This window comes from Tamandua tetradactyla, chromosome 4 (genome assembly GCF_023851605.1).
Source record: "Tamandua tetradactyla isolate mTamTet1 chromosome 4, mTamTet1.pri, whole genome shotgun sequence".
Classification (NCBI taxonomy): domain Eukaryota; kingdom Metazoa; phylum Chordata; class Mammalia; order Pilosa; family Myrmecophagidae; genus Tamandua; species Tamandua tetradactyla.
In genome coordinates, this window is record NC_135330.1 from 9471149 (window position 1) to 9492322 (window position 21174).

The 21174-nt window shown below is 50.9% G+C and overlaps 1 protein-coding gene and 1 long non-coding RNA gene across 8 annotated transcripts in view; one reads left to right on the top strand and one right to left on the bottom strand.

Annotated features, from left to right (window-relative positions):
* The first annotated feature begins 4986 nt into the window (after nt 1-4986).
* On the top strand, nt 4987-6985 carry LOC143679970 (uncharacterized). The gene is made up of 3 exons (XR_013173992.1): nt 4987-5165; nt 6524-6635; nt 6728-6985. It is a non-coding gene; the product is annotated as an uncharacterized LOC143679970 (long non-coding RNA).
* Nucleotides 6986-11536: 4551 nt separating this feature from the next.
* Nucleotides 11537-21174, bottom strand: part of MEF2D (myocyte enhancer factor 2D) — a 32751-nt gene continuing 23113 nt past the window's right edge. For all 7 annotated transcript variants that reach the window (XM_077156475.1, XM_077156473.1, XM_077156474.1 and 4 more), the window contains 4 exons: nt 20790-20919; nt 16529-16733; nt 15733-16039; nt 11537-15423 (listed from right to left, as the gene is read on the bottom strand). In XM_077156475.1, the coding sequence (XP_077012590.1) occupies nt 15412-15423; nt 15733-16039; nt 16529-16733; nt 20790-20919 (654 nt within the window). In that variant the 3' untranslated portion in view covers nt 11537-15411. The remainder of the gene's footprint in view (nt 15424-15732; nt 16040-16528; nt 16734-20789; nt 20920-21174) is intronic.

Consider the following 21174-nt stretch of genomic DNA (forward strand, 5'->3'; position numbering starts at 1 on the left):
CCTGACACAGCTTGGGATCCAGAAGTTGAAGGATTAACAAGAACAAACCAAATGTTAATTTACTTAGCCACATAAGTCAAACCAAAATTTATACACAGGCCTACTCTAGACACTGCCGTTAGATACTGTGGGTGATACAAAGATAGCAAAGGAATAGTCCATATCCTCTGAGAACTTGTGAGAGTCTTGTGGGGGAGACAAACATTTACAAAAATATCTCTAAGACACAGAAGCATATGCTAAAAGGCAAAAATACTAATTGTGGGATTGGCAAAAGTAGATATAAACGACTCCTTGAAGAGGTTTTGAAATGGTTTTATACAGGTGGTGGCATCTGAACTGGACTTTCAGGGTGGATAAGATTTCGATAGACCAAGATGGTGGGGGGTGGTTAGATAAGGAAGAAAGGGAATTAGAGATGGAAAAAAAATAGCAGGAACAGCAATGTAGAGCAGGGACAGTGCAGGGCAGGCTGCAGCCTCCCATTCTAGGTTAGAAGGAATACAAGGTTCACAAAGGGTGCTAGGAGGATGTAAGGCTGGTGTTAGAGGGTGGACAGCTTTGGACGCCAAGCTAAAGGGCTAAAAGTTCATTCAGTAAAAAGAGGCATTTTGGATTTTTACTTGAAAGGAGTGATCAGTTTAAAACTATGCTTTAGAATGGAATCTGCCAGTGACGGCTGAAGAGAGTTGGCTGTTTTCCAGGCAAAAAGAACAGTAAGACTGACCTAAAGAGTTGGTGGTGAGTAGAGGTACAGGGAACAGGCAGGGATCCGGGGACCTGGAAACTGGCTGGGTGTGGTTCTGAGAAGCAGGAAGAATTGATGGGGTAAAACACCATACGGAGGCTTTAGCACTAGCGAGAATCACTGAATACCACCACTTACTAGAAGTTTCCTCACCTATAAAAGTGGGAATAGTAAATCTGCCTTACGGGACTATCGGGGGAGGATTCCTTCTGATGATACATGTAAAACATCTGATATATAGCAGGTACTCAGTACACGACAGCTAGTTTGGGGACAGCCTATCGTTTTGAACATATCACTAGACGGATGGTGATGACATTTACTGAGATGTCACACACAGTGGGAGGAACAGGTTTTGCTTAAGGCTCGGTGGTTGTGGGGAGGGGTTGGCTAACTAATTCAGTTTGGGACTTGTGAAATCTGAGGACTCACATTTAGGCAGAGCCTAAGCAAGCAACTATGTAATTTGGGTCTAGCACTCAAGAGAGGGGCTGGGAATCATTAGCGTACAGGAAATAACTGAAGCCACAGAGGAAGACAAGAAAACCCAAAGAGAGAGGATAGAGCACGAAGCGTTGAGGGTTGAGGTTCTTGAACATTTAAAGGGCGCGCAGAATCACAGAAGCTCTCACTGAGAGAGGGAACCAGGAAAGGGCAGGTTTAGGCAGCCAGGAGGAGAGAGCCTTTCCCTGGAGAGCACAGTCCAGCATCGCAGGCTACCAAGGGGCGAAGGAAGAGCACAGAGACAGCTTTCCATAGGGCTTTGTGGTCGCGTGGGACCTTTAAGACTGCAATTTCAAGAACGAGAAGGGGCTGGAACCCAGAATTCAAGGGATTGAGAAAAAATCAAAGTCAGCAAGATACTTCTAGATTCTTCTTTGGAGAAGTCTCTTGGTGAAGGGAAGGAGAAAGTAAGGATAGTAATTTGAGAGGGTAAAGGGGATGACAGAACTCTCTCTTTTGCATAGGGACTTGAGTATATTTGTTGGCAGAAGAGAAGAGATTAATATTCTATTAATGAGAGATAGTGCTGATGTAAGGCAAAGGTTCCAGAGGACAAGGGAAGGATAGGAGTGCTTTTGGAGGGTTAGCCTTCATAAGGAGCAGCTAAAATAACCTCTCATAGATAGAAATTTGGGGAAAGAGGGAGATAAAGAAAGGTACTAAAGAGTCACTAAAGAAATATTTTGGAAGCGTGCATAGCATGGCTTAGAAACCACTGAGAGCAAAAGCAGTGTTAAAAACTTAAGGAAAGTGGAGACATTTGGGAATTATCCCTATGGGAAATTTGGTGTCACTTTACCCTCTGCCTTTCAAGTAAGTTATATATCCCCAGGGAAGTTGTAAGCATACTCAGAAGGGAATGATAAAGGATTTAGGAGAAACACAGAGGCTGAGAGTTGGAGGGTCAGATATAATTTATTAAGAAGGCAAAAATTAAGAATAATAACATCCAGTGTTGGCAAATGGATGTTGCCAGATGCTGCTGGTAAAATTTTTCTGGAAGGCATTTTGGCACCATGTATTAAAAGCTTTTAAACATACATACTCCTTGGTCCTCTAAACCAAATTCTCAACAATGCAGTAGAATATAGTACATGTGCAGGAGATAAAACTATGCAGCCACTAAAAATGTTATGGAAAAGTACTTGTTGGTCTGATAAAATGACCATGACATTAATAAGCAAAAAAAACCCCCACAATACATAAAATATAAGTATGTTCCTATTCTTTTTTTTCCCCCACAGCCAAGCTTTTTATTTGTTCATTTCTTGCATTTGAAATACTGTTCCTATTCTTTTAACTACAGAGAAAGAGAGAGAGAGGGAGGGAGGAAAAGAGAGGGAGGGAGGAAGAGAGAGGGAGGGAAAGAAGGAGAAAGATGCATATAGTTTGGGAAAGTAATGTGACCATTAGCCAGGATATGGAATTCAGGAGAAATTAACAGGTTCAGTGCTGAAGTACTGAGTTTCTGTTTGGTTTGATCTGTGAAAATATCTTGGGGATATATCACATAAGTAGTTAGACTATTAGGTCTGAAACTAAACAGAGAGATTTAGTCTATAGTCATAGATTGGGAGTCATTAGCATTTAGGTGGTTGCTTAAAACTCAGAACTGGATGAAATTGCAAAGAAAAGGAGTACAGAACAGAGGGCAGTCAAGGACAGACTCCCAGGAGACAATCGTACTTACAGGATAGGCAGATGGAGTAGAGACAGCAAAGAATAATATCCCGAAGATAACTAATGTTCTACAGATCTACTACGCCACCCCATTATTGTAGGCTGTAACCATGCTTTCATCTTATTGATAGAGGAGCAGGAGCTCTCCTGCTTCCCTTCTTGCCATCTCAAGCGTCTGTATATAATTATTACCTATGCCTTTAACCCTCCACCTTCCTAAGAGGAGGGAACCTCTCACCACCTTGTAAAGGCCAATCAATCCCATCAACTGGCTGAATTCTCAGTTCTCACCCATTGTTTCTGATGCTGTACTCTCAAGTATTCCCTTTTCCAAGCATTTCAGCAACTACCATGCCACTGGTTTTGTCCCCTTTACCTAAAAACATGCCAGAATTTCTCAACCTTAAAATGAACTCCAATTAGCACTATTGTCTCCAATATCTCCTACTTGATTTTTCTTCTCTATGCGCCAAACTTCTCCAAAGCACTATCTAAACTTCTCTGCCATCAGGTCACAACCCTTCTCCTTATAAACCACCGCCATATAAATCCAACCTTTTCAACTGAAACTGCCTTCTTAAAACTTGCCAATAACCTCCTTATTTTTTAATCCAATGGTCTTCATTTGGCCATCGGTCTTTGAACTTCCTGCAACTCTGGGGGCACTAACCATACTTCTTTCTTGAAAATACTTTCCCCTTCCATTCAATATTGACTGAAGACTTCCTAAGTTGCTAAAATAAAATAGGATAATATTTGATCTCTGAGTGTGAGTTTAGCCTAGTTGGGGCAGTGTCCGAGAATTTAGTAACAGAGACCTATGCCCTGGTCAGAAAGGCTTTAGTGGCGTGGTGGAGGCAAACGTCAGACTACTACAGTGAACTGAGGTGGAAAACCAACTTCTAAGGGGATTAGAGAGTGAAGACAGCAAATGCAATTAATTCTGTCAAGAAATGTGTTAGACAGGGAACAAGAAAGAAAGAATGGTAAGTACCTAGAAGAGATATAGGTCAGTGGAGCAGTGTTTTTAGAATGTGAAGACTTCAGCATGTACTCAGATCGAAGGGAAGGGAGTGAATTTCTTCTTTTCTTCTAGATCCCGTCCCCACCCCACGCGGTTAGCTCCAGGTCCGGACGTGGTGTTGACCGAGAAAAACTGCCAGGAGGCCAGAGGGAGCTAGTGCGCTCTTCAATTAGACAAGGAGCTACCGGGGTGTAAATTCACGCATGCGCATCTCCCCCACGCGTCCGCGGTGAGACCCAGCCAAAACTGGATCCCTCGGCTCTGCTTTTTTCCCATATAGGGGCTAAATCTTTGGTACACGCATGCGCCTTATGCAAGCTACGGTTGGCTGATGATCCCACCCGTCACTGGGAGTGCCAATAGAGTGAGCCACGAGGGTGACTTCCCGCCCGGCGGAGGCGGGGGCAGGTTTGAGTCTTTGTTCCGCACCCAGTCCAGGGCAGACTAATCGATGGCGGAGAGCCATCCGGGATGCGAGAGGAAGCTCGGAATTGTTGGTTGGCCCCGCTTCCGAACCCCTGTTTTATTTGCCATGTCACCGCGGGGAGGAAAGCGGCGGGGAGAAAGGACCGGTGAGGCGGGGTCAATGCTCCTGAACAGTGTCCCAGGAGTAGCCGCCAGTCAACAAACATTTATTGAGCACCTGCTGTGTGTCAGACACTGCTTCGAAACAGTGTGATTTGCAGTCTAGAGGGGAAGATTAAGCCTTCTTTATACTTCCCTTCTACCTCTTCGCCTCAGATAGGGATTTTCTCTTCCATTCTCTTCTGCCTCTCAGGCCTCCATAAACTGGGGGACCTCTCCTGGCGGACTGAGAAACGGCCGACCCCGGAGCCGCCGGATCATCGGGACCGGCTCCCGCAGGCAGGGCAGGGAGTTGGGCGCCACGGCGCCTGCGCGGACCTCCTCCCTCCCATCGGGGGGTAGTGACAAGGGCGAGTGACGGGCGCCGCGGGTCACGTGAGGGCGGGGCTGCGCGGGCGCGTGACCCCTTGGCGTGGGCGGGGCCTTCCCCTCCCCCGCTCGGGCCGGCGTCGTCAGTCAGCAACTTTTATTGGGCACGTGGCAGCTGATGCGCGGGTAATGGGAGGCACTCCAGAGGCCACGCCGCGAAGGCGGGGACCGCGCTTTACAAGACCAGACAGACTCCCGAGCGAGGCCTCCCAGCTACAAACACGTGGAAGCGCGTACAAAGCGGAGGGGACAGATGTAAATCAAGGCGAAAGGGAGCACTGAGTCCTGGGCCGCAGGGCTGGTGGCGGTACCCGAACTAGACCTACCCAGGAGAGACCCCGGTGGGGGCGGGGGCCGGCTTCCTCTGCCCTCTGGCTGTGTGAGCTTCCAGAGCCGCTTCTTTATTTTGCGCCTTGGGTTTACCAACTGAATCAGAGCAGGGGGGCTGGCGTGCCCCTTAGCTGGGTAGTGACACGGAATGACAGAAGACTGCACAGAGAAATGAGCGGGCTGTGTCGGCTCCAGTAGGAGCCACTTTGGATGGGGTGGGGTAAATCTGTGTTCCTTCCACATCCGCTGTTCCTGAAACAAGTTTCCACAATCACAAGGCTGGAAAAGTTACTCAGCCCATGGGATTGAGGGGTGAGTCAGAAGAACATGAGGGACAGAGAACTGGCCTAGCCTCCTTGGCTGGAACAATCAAATAACCACTCTTCGCTTCCAGCCTCCGAAAAGCCACCTCTGTGCGGATAGGAGCCCAGTTCTTCCGTGGACGGATAGCTGAGCCCAGGAAACTGGGACCCTCACCTCTTGATAGCATCCGTTGATCTGGCACCCTTATTATTATTTTTTATATATATATATTTTTTTTATTAAGTCTTTCATACACCTACAATCCATCCATAGTGTACAATCAATGGCTCGTAATGTCATCATATAGTTGTGTATCCATCACCATAATCATTTTTAGAACATTTGCAACACTAGGATCTGGCACCATTTTGGGCCTGATCCTGGAGGTGGTAGCTTGAGAAACTAGAAAGTCACTGCCACTGAGTTAAGAAAAAAAAAAAAAGGTACATCTTCATGTGCCTTATCTCGTTTTAGCCTCAGTGAACACATGCTGTGTGCAGGGCACTCAGCCAGACACAGGGAGGGATTAGGCAGTGTGTTTGTTTGTTTGTTTCCCAAAAGGAGCTTTCAGTCCAGTAGAGAGAAAAGTAAACACCAGTACTTATATTTCCAGGCGGAATGAGGTAGAGAAGAGGCCAACTCCAAGCCATCTCATTGGAAAAGGCTATTACAGCCAGCTGGTAGGGCAGGAGGGGAGGATTAGGAAAATTGCAGAAGACCAGATACTTTTATGGAGGGAAAGTTGTGAGTGTGAAAACTTGAATAATAGGAAGGTTTCAAAGATAGAAATAGGGGTGTAAAGCAATTTTTCAACCTTAGCCCTCTTTTTACCCAAGTGCTCCCTAAGCTCATCTGTTTTCATGCATTTTCAATTACTAGCAGGAATAAAAGTAATAACACTGTTGAGCAGTGATTATGGACCAGAAAAACGGTTCTAAGTGACTTACATGTATCATTTATTTAAATTGCATTTCACATAGGAAGCCACTGAGAGGTGGAGATACTGAGGTATTTGATGCTGATGTTTCCCAGTCTCCTCTCATCTCCTCCAGTTCAGGCCTTCCAGATGGTTCCTTCTGGAATATGTGCCAGGTACGTGGTAAAGAAGTGTCATCCTTCCTAATCAAAAGAAAACTAACAATATTTGTTCTATAATAAATTTTTGCACAATTCTTATGAAACAGGCTGATGAAGGATGCTGGGAAGGAGTCCCATAGTGTTGAACCTGTTTATCCACTTGGAGAATACTGCCATTTGGCACTGTTGAGTGTTGTGAGCCATGGTCGAGGGAAGTTTTTCCATTTATTTAGATCTTGTTAAATTCCTTTCAACAATGTTTTGTAATTTTCATAGTATAAGTTTTGCATTTCTTTTGTTATATTCATCGCTGGGTATTTTATTCTTTTGATGCTACTATAAATGGAATTGTTTTCTTATTTTCATTTTTGGATTGTTCATTGAACGTGTATAGAAATACAACTGATTTTTCTGTTAAAAAAAAGAAAGAAAGAAAACCAAGCACCTCAAAGGTTGTGCTGGGGGTCCCTGTGAAGGAGCAGTTGGGCCTTTAGATTCAGATGCCCCTCAGACTCCCATACCTTAACCATCACACCCAACCCTGAAACTCTTCCCACAGAGCAGTGCACACACACGCACACTCACCTTTTGATGTCCCAAAGAATGCACCAGTGAGCTTGCCCTTGTCCGGGTTAGCACAAGACCAGTCGAGTTCAGCGAGCCTTTACTAAAGCTAGATCACAGGCAGGGGTACATTTCTGGTTAACCTGACCCACTGCCCATGTGCAGCTTGAGGCCCTCTCCGTAAGCCTCTGCTCGCCCAGACTCCCAGCCTGGCTCCATGGCTCCTTGGAGCTCCCATTTCTTGAGGACAGCTTCTTCACAAGTGATCCACACCATAAATGCCTTCCTTCTTCAGAAAAAACCCTCTCCCTACCCACAGGGTGACCTAACCCTTACCAGCCTGACACCCCTGGGTGGCCGTCTGTTGGTATTGTTCCCGGGCTTCTGTGTGCACATCCAACCTCATGTCCCAAAATGAAATCCATCTCCAAGCAAGCGCAGCACGCCTGCAACCCCTGTCTGGAGCCACCGGGCCGCCACCCAGTCAGTGGTGCCAGCGCGAATTTGAGAGGCATCAATTCTTCTCCTTGGAGATGTCCAATTTGTTATTCTACCTCCTAACTAGCTACTAAATTCCTCCTCCTCTCTCCATCCCTGTCTGTGCCTTCCTTGGGTTTAGGCTCTCATTTAATTTTTTTTACACATTTTTAATTGTGAATTATAACATATATACAAAAAAGCAATACATTTCAAAGAACATTGTAACAGTTATAGAACTGATTTCAAAGTTTGGTATGGGTTACAGTTCCACAATTTTAGGTTTTTCCTTCTAGATTCTCCGAGACACTAGAGACTAAAAGAAATATCAACAATATGATTCAACAGTCAAACTCATTTGTTAAATTCTGTCTTCTCGGTTACAAATCTGTTATAACTCTGCCTTCTCCTTTGATCCTTCTCCCAATCTTTAGGGATATTTGGCCTATGCCCAGTCTAACTTATGCATATTGGAAAGGAGTGTCATTAATATGGGGTGGGGGATGGAACTAGTTGATGTTTTCGGAGGGGCTGGCCCCTCTGGGTTTCAGGATTTATCTGGCCTAGGAACTGATCCGGAGGTTGTAGGTTTCTGGAAAGTAATCTTAGTTCATGAAACTTTTGTAGCTAGTACTACTTTTGTAGTGCTCAGATAGAGCCCTGGTGTTCTTTAGGGTTAACAGGAATGGTGTTGGTTGGGGTTTGGCAAACCGTGGCAATTAGCAATATCTATCTGAAGTTTGCATTAGAGCAGCCTCCAGAATAGCCTCTCAACTCTATTTAAACTCTCTTAGCCACTGATAACTTATTTTGTTGCATTTCTTTTCCCCCTCTTGGTTGGGAAGGCGTTAGGCGCTCACATTATTTTTACTTGCAGAGGCTCCTGACTGGGCCACCTCCATCCAATTCGGCCTTCCCTGCAATCCTGCTGTCAGCATTGTTATCAGATGGAGTTTTTATGGCCAGGAGATTTCGGAAATGCAAATCTGATCATGTCCCTCCTGTACTTACAATCTTCTGATGACCCAATGTAGTCATCGGAATAAAGTCCAAGTAATAGCTATCTAGGCCCTTCACAGTGAAGCTTTCTGCCTACCTATTCAGCTGTGGGTGCTATTCCTTTGCGTGGCATCACAGGACTTGAGCTTACTGAAGGCACCGTTCCCTCTCCATACCTTTCTTTCCACATGCCATTCCTGCTATGAGCAATGTCTTCCCCTCCCCCATTTGCCCCGGGAACTCCAACATGACCTCAGAATCCAGCTCAAACACCTCCTCCACTAAGAAGCCTTCCCTTATCTCCACTCATTTGGATTTGGGTGTGTTTCATCTCTTCCCAAAGCCCCCTCACATCCTGCCTGTATCACAATTAACAGACTGCCGGCTCAGTGTGAACTGTTGGTTCACCTGTCTCTTGTCCCCATTAGACTGTGAGTTCTGTAGAGGCAGGAGCTGATTCATCCTCTCTGTGTTCCTCACGTCTAACAGGTTTCACATAGAATAGGGGCTTAATAAATATTACATTTCAGACAGGACAGCATGGGCAAAGATAGAAAGGGTTTATTAAAAAATAGGTCGCTGATTTGCCTAGAGTCCGGAGATGGGCAGGGGAGGGGCACAGACTAAGCCTGGAGAAAGGGGTGTCTTGTTGAAGGTCTTGGGAACCAGGCCAGGGAGACTGGACTTTGTATGGTGGGCAGGGGAGAGCCTTGAGGGATAAGGTGATGAGAGAGGATGGATTCGAGAAGAGGAGCTGAGATCAGAGAACACAGGCAATTATTAGCTGTTATATGGTTGAAGAAACAGAGGTTTCATTATGAAACAGAGGGAAACTGAGTTAAGGCCAAAAACGGCTAGTAAGTGGCAGGACTAGGCCCTGGACTAGGTCTTGACTATGCCACGTCTTTGTAAAATCTTCGTCCCACACCACAGAGGGTATCCGGGGAATGGGGCTTCAAGCTTGTCCAAGTGTGATATGGACACTTCGCCAGTAAGGACAGGGAGAGTTATAATGTAGACACCACCCCAACATATTAACATAACACCTTTACTTACTCTTCACACCAAGTCCACCGTGGGGCTGGACAACCCTTTAAGGAAACTTAGCATTCCAGGCAGCTTTGATTTTGTATCATTCTATCCAAAATGTGCTTCCACAGTTTCACAACAGGGAAAAAACATTGGGAGGATTATGAACCAGCTTCTAAGTGCCTCCTTTCAGTAGAGACACATAATGCTTCCCACTAGAGTCCAGTGGCTGGAACGAGGCCAACGGCCCTGCTTGAGTGCAGACGGGCTGGGGAATGTGGTCTTCTGTGTGTCCAGGAAGGAGAACAGGAAATATCTGTGGACAATAGTGGTGCCTACTACCCAGGCCACCATGGGGTGGGGCCTGTGGGGAAGGAAGGGCAGGCCGGACAGTCTGAGGAGCAGATAAGAGATGACAGAGGAAAAAGATTTGGCTCAGGACTTGGGTGTTGGGTCAGGTTTGTTCTGGTCACCCCAGGGCGTGGTCATCTCTTCTGTGGGCATAGTATCAGTGCGTTCTCACCTGTAGCAGTGTCTGGGGGGAGCTTGGAAACTGTGAGGAAGGACAGGAGAGGAGAACCTTACTCAGCTGGTTACCGGCAGGAGGGCATTCTTTGCCATGTTGGCCTCTCCATGGAAATGCTTAAGTGTCCCATGACACAGCATCTGGCTTCCCCCAAAGTAAATGATGAGAGAGCAAGGCAGAAACCATACGTCCTTTATGACTTGGCCTTGGAAGTCACAAACCATCACTTTGGCTGTATTTTATGGTCACATAGACCAACCCTGACTCACTGTGAGAGGGGACTGTACAAGGGCATGAGAACACCAGGCGGGGATAGTTGGAATCCACCCAGGAAGCTTCCACCATAAGCAGCCAACAGGGGCACTTTATCTGGAGGATGTTATCTTCCTAGCCCTTTTCACCTTTCCTCTCTGCCCCGCTGGGGCTGCCGTGAGGTAAAGTCTACAATGGCCCTGTGAGGGAGGACGGTTGGAAGAGATTGCTGCCTTCTGCAGATGAGGAAACCCAAGACTCAAAGACACTCCATGACTTGCCTGACTCCCAGGCGCTCTTGCAGTGGCCTGCACATGCAGCACCCGAGGCATCAATCAGGCCATGTCGATTTGAGACATCTTAGGCCCGTCTCCATCACATCTGGGCCACTGATGCTCCCTCTTTGCCTCTGTGGCACCTAATGTGGGCCTGGCACAGAGAAGTGGCAGAATCCCTTATGTGTGGGCCAAGGCTGGCACACTTCCCTCCACAGCTGCTTTCTCTACCCCATGGCATAGCTGTGCATGGGGGTGGGAAGGCTGCAGCAGCACAGCCTGTCCCTGCCAAAGGAGAGGAGTGCAGGCAGAGGCTCCGTGGTGCTGTTCAACTGCTTCCTAAGGAAGAGGAAGGGCAGACTCCCCTGCTGGGGTGAACTCCATGAGAGCCGGGACGGTGTGGACCCCAGCTGTGCCGACCACGGTGCCCAGGTGTGTTTCTGCTGAAGGATGGCCTTCAGTAGATAAAGGTCACCCCTCGCCCCAGTGACCTTGAGTCACACCCTGTGACCTTGAGTGGGATTTCTGTTATTGTTGGTCCAGGATCCTTTCCTGCAGCTTCTAACTGGACGGCCCTCCTTAGTCCTGGGGCTGCCCCTGCTTCCTACAGAAGCACCTGGAAGAAACTATCACCCTGGAGAATCCCACCTGAGACCCCCTGAAATGCCCTCCCACAAAGGCTCACCTGGGCTCCTCTGCTGGGGCCCGGCTCGGCCCTCTCACCACGGCAAGGCCACCCCGGCCTTCCCCCACTTCAGTTGGCCGCACCAAAGAAACCAGAACCCAAGCCAAAGTATCAGAAACGTGTATTCTTTTTCTTTTAATAGTAAACCTCTTTACAACAAATATAGTGAAAGAGTTTTCAAACAAAACTCGTAAGAATCTCGAGGACTTTGTCTTCTCTTATTGTGTAGAATACTAAGAAAGCATCACCATACAGCACGAAAAGAAATATTGAAAACAAATCAACAGCCACACACTTGGACTCGCCCTGCCCCAGGACCCAGGAGGAGCCCCAGGAGTGTGGGTGATTGTCGGGTTTGGGGGTGGGGCAGCTCTAAGGCCTGCCCTCCCCCACTTGTCCCCCTCCCTTCCTGGGACTTGAATGGGGAATATGGAGAGAATCCAGATTCTCGGTACAACATTCCAGGCCCCCCAACCCCCATACAAATCCCATTCCTTCTGCCAACTTCCCGTGGGGCTGGGAGGGGTGGCAGAGGGGAGACTGCAGAGTTCCCAGGCTCTGTGATTCCTCCCCTCTGTGAAAGCCCAAACTAACCCCCCACCCACCCCAGGGGATTCCAAAGAGTCAGTTAAAAATATATAGATAAAGATATTTCTAGATACACTTTTACATCATTTCTGTCTCTCCAAACAAATAAATAATCAGCAAGAGAAGGTGCATTACTTCCTTCCTGTCCAAGATGGGGAGGGCTGGGGGCTAGGGGTCAGTCTCGCTGCACTGAGTGCGCTGTTGGGGGGAATGATGTGTTCCGCTGGGGTGCATGGGATGGGGGGACTGCTCTTGCCCACTGTCCCTGGACGCTATAGGAAACCTGGGGAGGGGAGGGGCATCGGGTGACTCCAGTGGTTACTTTGGCAAATGCCCAGTTCGTCAGAGGAGCGAGTGGGTGGAGGCAATTTTGGCTTGTGAGAAGAAGAAATTAAGTCCTCACTTGAGGTCTGGGTTCCCAGGGACCCATTTATCTGGCCAGCCAGGAGCCCCTACCCCCAAGAGAAACCTTGGGATACTGAACTGCAGAAATGTCACATTCATTCACAGACCGTCCCCTGCCCCCAGGGACAGAGAAGGAAGGACACATGCACATCTACGCATTCACACATGGTAATCGAAGTCCAGGTTTGCCATTACAAGGCAGAGGGCAAAACTGGTGAATATTGCACCATGAACTGCAGGGGCCCTCACCCCCGTCCCATGTCTAATGGCCAGGCCTGGCCTAGGAAGGTGGGCAGACTGATAGTGGGAGCAGCCCGAGAAGGAAAGGCCAGTCATTCAATGATCATTGAGCACCGAGCTCGGTAAACATTCAGTCATTCACCGTGTACTTCGGGCCTGGCACTGGGCAAGGCTCTGGGGACATGTGTGTGCACCAGACTATACTCTGGCTTCTTCCAAGGCCCTGATCAACTCTCACTGATCCTTAAAACTCCCTCCAGGAACCTACAGGGGAGGTGGAAAGACCACAAGTGCTGAGTGCCCTGCTGGCGGGTGGGGGTTAAGCTTCAAGGAAGGAAGGGCTGCAGCCTGGTCAAGGAAAAAGCTTCCGGGAGAAGGGGAGCTTGGGTTCCACTTAGAGCAGGACTGGAGGCGGGGGAGAGAACACGTCAGGAAAGGAGAACTGGGTCTAAAGGTGTGGGGGGCTAAGTTGACAATTGTGGGTGGAGGTAAGGTTTCCTGGAGGGAGGCGCCCTGGGAGAGGTAGGGCTATAGGAGAACAGAGAGGGCCAAGGGCCAAGGGCCAAGCGTGCAGTACAAACATGCTGGAGCCAAGGGTGAGAGCAGACGAAGGAGCACGGAAGAAAGTGGGGCTCAGGAGGAAGGGTCGCAGAGCTGGAAGCCAGGGCTGGAAGCTGGAACATCCACCTGGCCCTTTGTAAACACACGCCCAGACGCACACCGACAGAGATGCCCTCTGTGCTCATATTACACCAAGCTTTGTGTATACCCCCAGCAGGGCTCAGACACACACACAAAGGTACAGCCATGCAACCACACACACATAAATACAAAGGTACACTCAGACACATAAATACAAGATGCTCTCAAGAACTCACTCAGGTATACACATGCGGTCACACACACTCCCCGTAGCTCTGGCTGTTTCTGGTTCCTTCCCTGTGTCAAGTGTTGGAATACTGCAAGCGGCTGGGTCACAGAGGTGGGCAAAGACAGTCACTACCCTAATACCAGGCCTTGTCTCACTCTACTCTCCAACAGGGATGAAATCCCAAGGGAGCACTGCACTCCTTGGGCAAAGGAGCTGGGCTGGGGTGAAAGAGTCGGCAGACCCCCCCGACTGCCCATGTTGCCCCTGCCCAGGCCCTTAGGGTGGGGGTGGTAGGTGTGGGGCTGGGGACCTGCCCCCTCCAGTTTGATCTCTGATCCAGCCCGAGGTCTCAGGACCCCTGGCTTCGGCTGCCCCGGCCCCTGCCTTTGCCCGTACCGGGGAGGCAGAGGAGGGGGCCGACTCAGGAGGGAGGGAAGGGGCAGGGACAACAGCAGAAGAATCTCATCTGTACAGTACGGGCCGTTTGAGTCATTATTATTACAATATACTTTGACAAAAATAGAATCTCATTTCATATCAATACAACAACAACAACAACAAAAAACCCAGTTTCCTGGACTGTTACACCGCTAATGTTTTCCAAAGGTCACTATTTACAATTACAGTAGCCAAGAGGGAAGGTGGGTATGGCCTGGGGGTTGTGGGACAGGAGGTAGCGAGACAGTGAGTGCTGAGTGCGCCAAGAGCAGGGAGGCGGGTCAGGGGCGGGAGGAGCCAGGAGCAGCAGCTGGGGAGGGGCCGAGGAGGGACGAGGGAAGCAGGCCTGAGCAGACCTCATCCGCCCCCCACTCCCACCCCCCGCAGAGCAACCCAAGGTCCACTCTTCTGGGTACGTGTGCGTGCAAGGAAGAGGGTGTCCCCCCACTGACACCTGCCCCGGAAAGAAAGGGTCTTAGGGTGCACCTGCCTCCCTTCAGGTCCTCAGGCCCCCAGGAAAGCCCAAGGGCACCTCACTAGAGTTCCTCTCCCCAATTCTCCCTGCAGGGCGTGGCCAGTTAACTGGTGCCAGCTGAGGGGTGGGGAGCTATTGCACTGTAAATCTTATAGAGAAAACGCCGGGGAAGGGAGGGGACCTTGACCTTTTGCACTAACCCTTCTGTCCCTTCTCAGCCCTCTCCTCATGGCTCTCTATCTTTCTCTCCAAATGTGCTTCGAGAGGAGCCCCCACCCTGGCCCCTTCCCCCCACCTTCTGATTCCCCAGCCCAAACCCTCGGCCGGCACCCACACACTTTGGGGTGCAGCTTGCATGAGAATCAGTGAGGGCGTGTCGTGTGTGCACGGAGGGGCACGTGCTGGGCCAGGCTTGGGTTTTCTGCTCCAAGCGCCTCTGGCCACATGAACAGCCCCGAAGCCGAGACCCTCCACAGAACCTCCGAAACACAAACCCACCCGTCAAGCCAGACTTTGGGGTTTCAGTCTCTTGTATTGGGTTTTTGTTGTTTGGTAGTTTTTGGTTATTTCCCTCTATCTGGGGGCTGGAGAGGGAGGGCTCCACACGCAGGGCTCGGCTCCTGTCCTTCCCCCAAGGCCTAGCGGGCTCCCGCCCCTCCTGCAGCATATGTGTACAACGTGCAAAGTGTCCCCCCTTCCCGCAAAAAAAGAGAAACCCCAACCAGTGAAAGCGGTGGGGGTGTAGAAGAGAGGATGGGAGCGGCCCCCTCTCCAAAGCGAGAGTCCAAATTTAAAAAAAATATAATAATAATATAATAATAATTATACACAAATGTAACCGTCAACAGGACATAGAGCACAAGAAAGGAAGTGGGGGTCGAGCGGGAGGATCCCAGGACGGGCAGGGGTGGGCGGTGAGATTGTCAACTCTTCATCGGGGAGGCTGGGAGGAGGGGAGTGGGGCCCGTCACTTTAATGTCTGTGAAGAGAGGAGATGGAAAAGGGGGATGAGGGGGTGGCCCAAGCTACGGGACATGCACCCCCGCGCCCCTCTCCCCAGCAGGACCGGGAGTCTAGGGGGGCAGCTCTGAGGGAAGAAGGTGTCAAGCAGGAGGATGGGTGCTGCAGGGAGGAGAGGGGTGTTGGCGCTGCCCGAGCAGGGCTGATGGAAGTGCTCGCTGGCCACGAGGCCTCTCGGGTGGGAGACAAGCCAGGCTGGGGACCCAGAGGGCAGGGTGGGCCCTGGGTGCAGCAGACGCTGGCAGGTGGGCGGGCAAGGCTACAGTACCCAGGTATCGAGCCGCATCCTCTTCCCAGCCGAGCCCTCAGCCTCAGGCTCGGGGGCTGGACGCAACAGGCCCAGGGCGGGCCCGAAGTCCCCCCGTCCGTCCTCCCGGTCTCCCGGCTCGTAGGAGCTGCCAGCCGGGCTGCTGAGACTGTCGCCAGGCTCTGGGCGGGCAGCCGGGAACCCAGCAGGAGGGGGCGGTGCCGGGCTGCGCTCTCGGCTGGGGGACACCGGCTCCGACTTGATGCTGATGTGAGGATGGGTGGTGACGGTGAGGGCAGCGCCCACATGGGGCAGGGGGCTGCCCGGGCTGGGGCAGGCAGTGGAAATGGGGTACAAGGGAGAGAGACAGAGGTGAGGGGCAAAAAAGTGACGTGAGGTCACAGGACAGAGTGAGAGAGGAAGGACAGAGAATGTGGCAGGGGAGAGGAGAATAAGGCAGGACAAGTGGATGGAGCCAGAGAGACCAGAAGAGAGAGGGTCAAGAGAGGGGAAGAGAAGGGAAATAAGTAACATTAGTTTTCTTTCTATCACACATCTCCTGCAGTGCAGTCCGGGCAACCCCCCCCCCCCCCCCGCCCAGGTCTGGCTAGGGGCACGGGCTCAGGACGGGTCTCCCAGCCTGCACAGGGGCTCCACTTACTGCCTCTCAGGCTGAGCACTGGACAGCCTGCACAGCCTTGCACGACGGCCAGATGAAAGAGTGCCTGGGGTCCCAGCTCTCCAGAAGGCCCCCCTCTCCTCACCCCTCAACTCTCCCTCACCAGCCATCCACGTGGAGACTCTCCTGAGGACTCACATTAGGTTACTGAGTGATACGGGGACCAGGTGGGGCTGCGGCTGCTGCTGCTGCGGCTGCGGCTGTGGCTGCGGCTGCGGCTGCGGCTGTGGTGGTTGCTGGGGCTGCTGGGGCTGCTGCCAGGCGGTGACGCTGCCAAGTGACAGCCCCCCAGGTGAACTGAAGGCTGGTAAGGAGGAGAGCTCTGCACTGGTCAGCTGGTAATCTGCACAGGGAAAAGGTGAGGCTGAGCCTGGCATGGGAGAGAGGGCACCTGAGGCCCCAGCAGGACCGCAGAGAGATGAGGGGATGGGTTCTATTTAATGACAGGAATGAATAATTAAATAAACTCTTAAAGAGATGCAAATCATAATAATCTGATGCGCTGGGTTTTTTTTTTTGTTTTTTTTTTTCACATGGGCAGGCACTGGGAATCGAACCCGGGTCCTCTGGCATGGCAGGCAAGCATTCTTGCCTGCTGAGCCACCGTGGCCCACCCTGATGTGCTGTTTTTTAACACATTTGGCAAAAAGTAGAAAGTGGGATAAAACTCAGTGTGGGTGAGGGCACAGCGAAGCAAGCACTCTCATCCCTGCAGGTGGGAGCTTACATTTTTGAAAGACAATTTTGCGGTATCTATCGAAATATAAAATGCCCATATCCTCTGACTTAGCAATTCTATTAGTGGGAATTTAGGCTACAAAATCATCTCAAACAAACAGAAAAAGATAAACACGTATACAGAGCTTTTCACTGCAGCATTATTTATGTATACACATATACACAACCTCCCCAAATAAACAAACAGAAACAAAAAAGCAGGAAAATTTCCATATCCTCAACAATGGAGCAATAGAGCTTGATTAAGTACATTATGGTCCATCCATTCAATAGCATATTACATAGTGATTAAAGCAAATGAGGTACATTTTTAATGTAAGCTAATATGAAGAAATCTCCAGATAATTATCTAAAGAAAAAAGCAAAAAGGAGAAAGTCCATTTACATGTAAGGATAAAAAAAACACAGGATAGCCACAGAACTGTTTGTACAAGCAGACAAACTATTCTTGGAAGGGCATACAAGGAACTATGAATGGTTTTTATCTTGGTGATGATACCATATATAGATATCACTTTTATAATGACAAAAAAAAAAAAAAAAAAAACCGAACCAGTAAGTAGGGAAGGTCTAATACATGTCTAACTGTCACCCTTTCAGCTGCCACGTCCTCAAGCGCCCTTCCGAGGCAAGAGAAGTCACAGTGAACTGGACATCAGAAGAAAAGTACCCGATTGTTCTACCTTCTGTGAAGTACCCAAGTCTCCTGGAGACTGTCAATACCTAAAATAAGTAGCAGCAAGGGTTCGAGATGCTGTACCCACACACACGCGTGTAGGGAGGGGCATCCGCCACTCCGGAGCAGCAGCGTGAGGGCACAGAGGACCGCAGTGGAAACAGGCTGGGGCACAAGCAGCCAAGGGAGACGTCCCCATGAGGTGGCGCTCATCATTTGAAAATGCCCATGTTAAAGAAGAGGACGTGGTGTTTCCACTGTCAGAGAACAAGCAGGGCCAGGCAGTGCTGCACAGTCCTCGCGGCAGCGTCCTAGGTGCCGCTGCATCCTGGTTTGGGCTGCTCAGAAGCTGACTTTCCTGAGAGATGCAGGGGGCTGCGGGCAGTGGTGGGAGAGCATGTGGCTGCGGGCGTACACCCGCCTGGCGCCCAGCACTGGGCCAATGCTAGGGGGTCCTGTGCTGCAGCCCTCTGTTCGGTGCAGAGAAGGCAGTATATCTGCAAGACAGCACCAAGGCTACAGGCTGGCGCTGGGAGGTCCATGTGCCGGGTTCCTCGGCGCACAGGTCACGCAACCTCGACCTGTTGGCTGGAGGCAGCGAGCCAGCTCTGCCACAGCTCACATGAGGACCGGATGATTTAACACACACACACAAAGCGGTACAGCTGTGTCTGGCACATAGCAAATATTCAAAGGATTTACCTATTATTATTATTGCTTCATAAATGAGGCAACTGCAGCCTCAAGTCTGAAGAACTTGCCCCGGGTTACAGGAAGGGGAGCAGCATAGCCCAGACAACAAGGCCCCTGTTACCTTCCAGTCTCACCCCAGAGAGGGCCTACGCGCCTCTGGCCTCAGGACAGCATCGGCTAGGAGTTCTGATATGCTCACATTTAAAAAGCAGCGTAAGGACAGATCCTCCAGGATCCTCTAGAATCAACTATTTCCAACATTCGTTTTATAAATAAGGAAGCCAAGCCCAGAACAGTGGAGGCCCCAGAGGGGACGGGAGACGCCAGACCAGGCCCAGGCTGTCCTCACCACCCTCCAGACCCACCTCCTGGGACGCTCAGCTCCCCGGGCCAGAAGGCAGCAGCTCTGGGGCCCCTGGAGGCCGGCTCTGTCTACTCCCGGAGGGGCCACAGCCAGGCCCCCTCCCCCCCCCCACAATGCCAGCGAGGAACCAGGTCCGCCCCCCAACCAAGCCTTGCCACAAGCTAAGCACCGCAGACAGAATTTGAACTGGGGCCAAGGACTGTAAACGGTGAGCACCTAAATAGCAATGTGTTCACTGGGGGTTCCTGATAGACTCAGGGTCACCTGAAAACACCTGCTGTTTAAACTGAGTTCTGCTTCACCACCTCAGGAAGAGGACGGGACAAATCCCACAAGGAGGGCTCCAAGGGCAGGACCGGTGTCAGAATCTGCTTTCACACCAGACTCACAACGACAAATAAGAGTCTAAAGTCAGGACTTGCTGAGGCCCTGTCCCGGGCTCACTGACAGGCACTAGCCTCCCCGCTGCCTCACAAAGACCACCGGCAAGAGCCGGGACGGTGGCCAGAGGCCTGGCAGAAAACCCATCCCCAGGGGGTTCCCAAATACACAACACCTCCTGAAAGGGTGTCTGTACCACCCTACACAACCCCCCCCACCCACCACCACGCTCAGGGATGGCTTTCCTAGTCGGGCCCCAGGGCCCCAGTGCCCCAAGCAACAGGGCTGGAAGAGCTTCAGAGAACTCCTGTCACCCACTCCTCTTCCAGCTGAGGAGACCAGAGGGTGGCCATCAGAAGCAGTCTTCTCTGAAGCTGCCCAAGGATGCAGTGACCTGGGGGTGGGTATACATGTGGGGGAACATGCAAGCGACAAAGGACTTTACAGACACCTGGGTCAGAAGCTCTGGACATAAACACCGAAGCCAGCTCTCTTACCTGCCACAAGGAGTTCTCTAAGCACAGGACTGGGTTGTGTTTTTTTTTACATAGGGAGGAGGCAGGATTTTGTGGGCACCTGTACTGGTGCCTGGCACCTAGCATGCTGCAACTCTGGGGAGGGAGTTTGGGAAGGCAGGAGAAGCTTAGTGGTCTTTTGGTCCAAGCTAACCCCATAATAGGAAGAGCCCTAACCCAGTCATTCACGGGTGAGGAAGCCTGGGGGGAGGCAGAGGTGTCGCCAGCTACAGTAGCCTTGGTTCCCCAGCCACATAAACGCTCTGAAACAAGGTGACATGGCCGTTCCCACTCGGAAGTCCTCCCCGTCAGAGCTTAGGCTGCAAGTGAGGACGACACAGTGTCAGACTGTTTCCAGGTGGTAGTAGGTGACATGGGCCAGGACAGCCCTGGGGGCCCAGGACAACCCAGGGACTGGACGTCCTGTTTGAATTCTTCTACCCAGAAACCTTTCTCATGCCCTCAAGGCACTCTCTGCCCTCAGACCTCACTCTCTGACCTTCGTCAGTCTTCTTTCTTCTCCCCTGCCACCGCTCCTCTACCAAGCTAGCATCAAGCTGAGAGACCCCTTGCCTTCTCCCCCACCCTGGGCCTGGAGCCCCCCCTTGGCCATACAAGTCTACCCTGACCATCCTTCTTCTCTGGCCTCTTCACCTGCCCTGTCCCTTCCCTTCCTTACTCCATTTTTCTCCTCCTAGAAGTGTCTCTGAACCGACCATGTCCCCCTGTGCATTCTCTGACTGTGCAGTCTAGAGCTTCCTCTGCCTGGATCATTGGCTCAGTCCAACTTTGTCCTGATTCCTCCTCAGACTAGACACTCCCTGGGGACAGAGGCTGGGCCTCCCTCCTCCATTAGGCTCTAAACTGAAAAAGATGGGATGCCCAGTTAAATCTGAATTTCGAATCACAATTAGGCAAGCCTAGCTGGGGAACTGCCTTCACAGATCAGGACCTGCTCGGGATGGTGCGTGTGCCCTCTGGCGCCTCCCCTGCCCCTAGCTCGCACGCATCTAGCCGCCGCGGGACACTCACCGGTGCTGTAGGCAGTGGGCATCGATGAGAAGGGGAGGCCCTGGCTGAGTAAGCTTGGCGTCGCTGCAGAAACCACCGGGGTGGTGAGCGAGTGGGTAGGCTGGGAGACGCCAAGGCGCTGGGCATTGCTCTGCAGGGAGAGAGCAGCGTCCGTGAGAGGGCGGCCGATGGGGCTGCGCCATCCTGGCCCTCTGTCCCAAGGAGGAACTGTAGGAATCCCTGAATCCCAAACCAAGGTGGCTTCCCTTAGCGTGGAGGCCCCACAGACACACAGATACACATCGGTGTGCTCAGAGACAAGTGAGATCCATGGGGAGAACCATGCGCACAAGATTCATTCACATCTACACACATGCAAAGCACGGGACTCACATGCTGGCCCTGC